General features: G+C 44.8%; 1 protein-coding gene across 1 annotated transcript; it reads right to left on the minus strand.

The window, feature by feature from the left end:
• Positions 1-4,549: 4,549 nt before the first annotated feature.
• On the minus strand, positions 4,550-5,536 carry LOC112078702 (inward rectifier potassium channel 4-like; the record flags this gene model as incomplete). The annotated part of the gene is made up of 1 exon (XM_024144856.2): positions 4,550-5,536. A coding segment is annotated over one exon (885 nt), but the record flags the coding sequence as incomplete, so codon positions are not given.
• Between the last annotated feature and the right edge of the window lie 3 nt (positions 5,537-5,539).

The following is a 5,539-nucleotide window of genomic DNA, read 5'->3' on the forward strand; positions in this document are numbered from 1 at the left end:
AAAGAGAGAGATTGTGGTTACCAGCAGCACGCGTTGATACATGTGATATCACAGGTGTTCCCTCACGAGGCTAGGACACCTCCCTGATCTCAGGGCCCCTCAAAATAGACACGCAACAGACAGCACGGACTTTAACGGGACAGGCAGACAGAAACAAAAGCGCACGCACACACACACACACACACACACAACACACAACACACCACACACACACACACACACCCACACAGCACACACACACGGACACACCCACACACACTGCACACACACACACACAGGCACACACACACACACACACACACACACACAGCGGAGGGCGGGACACACCACACACCACACTGTCCATCCCCCCACACACACAGCCTGTGGTGGTTCTCATGGTGGGGTAGCCCAGCGTGGGCAGCCCAGTGGTAACAACAATGCCTCTCTGTCCTCCCAACGGAATTTGGTTACAAGCTCCCACAAACACACAACAAGGTTTCCATTATGGGTCCCAAAGACCCCCAACCCCCTCCACCACTTAAGTCCCCAATACTGTCCCCTACTTGAGCACACCACACCTAGCCCCTATTCTACACTAGGCCCACTGCCCCCACCACAGCCCCACACAGCCCCCCCACACTCAGGGCAGAAACCAACGCAGCAGAGGAGGTCTACAAAGCATTAAAGCAAAGCCCCCCCTGCCAGACAGCCCAGATCTCAGATCCTCGCTAGTCAGGGCCATTATGACTGACGGAGTCTGGAGAAAGGTCACCAAAGGTCACCCAGGTGGTCCGTTTTTATGGATTGTTGATGACAAGGGGGGTGTGACACAGTGGGCTCAAAATTAACCGTAACATCAGTAGAGAGGGAGGGAGGGAGGGACGACAGAGAGATTAGCGTATGAGCATTGGGGGAAAGACGGCTCGTTTGAACTGAAAGTAGTAGAGGAAGGGAGAGAATGATGGAAGGATCGAAGAAAAGGAGAAGAGAGATAGCCGACTAGAGATTGGGGAAGGTGGCTTGGTTGAGCAGGAAGAACACATTTAATACAATTAAAGATGGGAATGAATTTTGAATTACAGGAAGGAAGATGGTTGGGGAGACATGACATTACTGGAGGTTTTCCCCCTGTCCAGAAGTCAAGCAACACCCGACTTGCTGAAGCATGTGGGAAGAAGAATTGTTTGTTTTTTGGCTTCTTGAAAAAATAGAGGTTTTCAAAAGTTAATTAGGTTTTTGCTTTATAGGTACTCCACACATCAAGAGATTAAATGAAGAGTTTTATTTCCAACATTATTACATTAAATTCACAATTGTGTTTTTTTAAATCATGATTGCTTATGGGTTTTGATGTGTGGGATGTCAATGGCTATACTGTTTAAATCCATTGTTTGCTTGAAATTGTTCCATCCTGTAATTGATGTGCATGTGGTTGGTCTCCACCGAGCCCTATCTATAATGAATGCACTCACTGTCAAGTCGTCCTGGATAAGACATCTGCTTTAAATGACTAAATGTCAAATGTTTTTAACATCAGATCTCCAATTACTGGTAATTGCATTTTTATTTACATTTGTTTTATTTAACATTGGAATTTCATAATGTATCATTTGTACAGCTCTCTATAAAAAAAAATGTCCGTTATTTGTTCCATTCGATATCTGTGTAACCTTAGCAGTACTTACTATTTCTCTGAGAATGGTGGCGGATATATCGCATTTTGTTCTCTTGAAAACGAACCATCCCAAGTTGATAGATTTTAAACAAATCCATGTTCTGTTTTCATTGAACAACCCCCATGACATGAATTAAGACAGGGAAAAAAACACACCAAACTCTTCATATTTTCTTTAAATAATAAAAGTTGATTTACTACATTTTCTGGAAAAATGGGATAATTGTTTTTGGAATGAAATTCGTCATATACAGGAAATAAAGGGTTCAGGTGGGCTTTTAGCACTTCAGAAAATAAAGTTTGTTTTGGTGACTAGTCCGTCTTTAAAAATAGTTATATTTGGACTGATAATTTTACCACATGGGGGAGCTGGTTATACCATCTCTCGTCTTCCATTGGTCTTGTTGTGGGTGGAGCAGTCATTTCTGTGACGTGGGACCGGTGCCTTGCCGACGGCGCCGGGTTTGCGACGGTAAGCAGAGGCAGCGGAGCGGACTAAGCGGGCAGTGGGGGAACAGCAGTAAGGAGAAGGAGGAAACTTGCTAAAGGATAAGCGGACACTCCGTTTATACCGTGTGTAACATATATCGACCAGTGGGTGCAGTAGAAGAAATGTGTGTTTAGCAAGCTGTTCCTCCTCTCCTCTACTCTCCCTCTTTCTCTCTCCTCTCCTCTCCCCTCTCTCTACCCTCTCTCTCTATCTCTCCCTCCCCACTGCCTCTCGGCCTAGTATGTCCTTCTCCAGTCTGTATCTATTTCTATTTCTATCTACCCCTCTCTCCCTCACTCTCTGGGACGTTTTAAAAGACAACCTGCCAAATAAAAACTCTCTGTACTGAGCTATTTGAGTACGACACAGATTTGGGTACCCAGTTTTGGTTTAGAAAGAGAGAATCGTGAGGAAGACAGGTGTGTGTATGGGATTACCTCTGAGTCACTGAGCTAGAGAACAACAACCCCCTGCCTTCACATCACACACACACTTCCCAAACCAGGCCAACCAATGAGCAGTCAGAAACAGGTGGACATCAACATGGGGTCAGTTTGACCTTTGACCTTGGGGACTGATGGAAAAAATTGTGTGAGAACAGAGCAGAGTGTGTCAACCAGAACAGCTACTGCTGCTTGTTTATTATTATTATTACTAGACATTTATTAATTCATACAAAACAGCAATTAAAATATTTCATTTTTTTTTTTTTGATATTCCTTTTGATAAAATCAGAATAAAGTGCTCGTTATTCTTTATCTGGACAATACATGTTTTTTCCAACTCAGTTTCTGTTCAGATTCATTGTTTTTCCATCATTTATTTTTCCGTCATAAAATATTTTCTAATTTTGGAATACATAGCTCATGTATCAAACATTAACAGTAATATACCTTAAGCAGGAAGACAAAATGACCATGGTTTCTAATAGGTCTGTGATGTTACCAGTATCGCAATATTCATTGGGAACACAAAGCAGACCAAACTCTTTGGTTCTTAAAAAATGTATGTAAATTATTGGGTGCTATAGCTTGGGAAATAAATAAATGTGACTCTGAATGACAACATAATGATGTTTGTTTCCACATTCGGATGTTTTCCTGAAGAACTTAAATCCGCTTCATGCTTTGTTTCCTTGCCACAATATTAACAAGTATCGTGATATTGGTATCATCCCGGCCCTAGTTTCTAAGCATGAAAAATGATATATTTACAAACAGAAAAMACTTTTTTAATACCACATCAACTTAATTTGTGGTTTTGAAAGTATTAATGACTCATGACAACTATCTGTAAATGAAAAAAACTGTACCAAGATTTAGTTGAATGGAACCAAAAGTTACTTCATAAAGAACATTATTCCAGAGAATATATACAACTGAATATTGAATAGAATAAGAATACATTTAAGTCTTGCGCTATAAAATGCAACTTTAGACTCATGTACTGAACACAACTATGTTTCAAAACAAAAAGAAACTCAAGAGAATTACAAGGTCATTCAACCTTCCTTCGTCGTTGTGCTGCAGAACTCTTTCCTTCTCTCTCTGAGGACTTTGGTTGGATACACAAAGAGCAGAGGAACTGTACCAAGGACACATAGTTCATTCGGCACACTAGACATGAGAGTCTTCTATGACTGATCCACACTACAGGGCCGACCCAAACCACAATGTGCTGGCTTCAGGGCTGTAGCCAGGGTCTGACTGTTAGTGAGGACATTTTACTGTATTTCTATACAATTAAAAAACTCTAAAATGCTATTTGGAGAAGAGCAAAAAAACATGACCTAAGCCATTATCACTATGGTTTCTGAAGCTTCATTCACCTCAGTCGATCTACAAACGCATAGCCTAGCTACACAATTAGCCGCTACACATTAACTCAGCACCAGGATTAAAAACTATAATTTATTAGGTACTGAGGGATCTGTTAGCAGAAAGTATTTTATTAACAAATGGTAAAGCATTAAAAAGTTCTGAAATGTTCCTGCAATTCTACACATTTTGACATGACTTATGGTTAATATGATATCTGAGTGAGAGCGACTAACAAAATCAATMGGGGACCCCTGGAGATCAGGCCCCCTGGGCATGTGCCCTATGTGCCCAGTCAGTAATTTGGTCATGATTACTACAAGTTTAGTCTAGACTAACTAGACTAATTCACCTTTTTTTTAATGACATGGGCTATTTGAGTGACTGTCAGTGAGTGACAGAGGAAAACTGGGGCAGCCAAGTTTCAAAATCTACTTATTCTAACTCTCAACAGTAAGTTAGACCCGAATGAGTCTCCCAAAAATACATATTTTTTATTTAAAAAAAAAATAATAACTAGGTCTGGACCTCAGTGTCCCTCATCGTGTAGCTACGGCCCTGGCTGGCTTGGACACTTTCCTCTCACAATATCCTTTCTAGCACAGTTCCAGCAACTATAGTGGATGCGTAACCAGACCAGCGCAGGATTGTCTTGTCTCAGTTTGACTCTATAGTATGAATCAGTCACTACACTCCTGATTCCCTCCTGAAGCCCAGCGCATCAARAGCTATAGCCGGCTGCAGCCGGTCAATCTGATTGTCCATGTCCAGCACACACAGCATGTTCATGTCCACCGCTACCTGGTCCTGAAATCTCTCCTGGAAGATGTCTAGTTGTACGTCCCKCTCCTCCCCCTCCCCGTCGTCCCTCCCCCCCAGCATCACGCCCATCTCCCCTACCTCCTCCCCCTCCTCTTCCCCGCAGCACAGGGCCACCTCGTTCTCGTAGCAGAAGGCGCTGGGGGAGTGTGGAGGCAAGAGGTGGAGGCCGGAGGACTTGGGACCGAGAGGGGACACTGACCGGGTAGAACTAGAGCCGGAGGCAGACGAGGGGGAGCGGGATCGGCCCGTCATCTCCCGGAGCTCCCTGGCGCTGCAGTGCGGAGTAGCTGGCACCTCGTARGTCTTGTGGAAGCGGGAGTAATCTACCTGGTAGCGGTGCTCCTTCTCGAAGACCACGGGCTCGAAGCGGTGGCCCCACAGGATCTCCCTGGCCAGGTATGAGGAGCGGGCCTGGGTGGTCATGGCCGTGGCCTCCACCATCCCCTCCAGTATCACCACGATCTCAAAGTCCTCCGTCGTCAGGTCGGCGCTGCTCATGCAGTACAGCGGGCTGTTCTCGTTGATCTCGTGGACCACGACCAGCGGAGACACCAGGAAGAGGCGGTCCAGGCCCTCRTCGTAGCCCACGTCGATGTCCGTCTGCTCCATGGGGAGGTACTCGCCTTCGGCGGTGACGTGCGGCCGGATGAGCTGCGCCCGGACGTGAGCCTCCACGATGTGGCTTTTCCTCATGTTCCCCAGGCGAAACATCAGGCACAGCTTCCCGTCCCGCATGGAGATTACCGCGTGGTG

The sequence above is a fragment of the Salvelinus sp. IW2-2015 genome, unplaced genomic scaffold (genome assembly GCF_002910315.2).
Source record: "Salvelinus sp. IW2-2015 unplaced genomic scaffold, ASM291031v2 Un_scaffold6104, whole genome shotgun sequence".
In the NCBI taxonomy this organism is placed as follows: Eukaryota; Metazoa; Chordata; class Actinopteri; order Salmoniformes; family Salmonidae; genus Salvelinus; species Salvelinus sp. IW2-2015.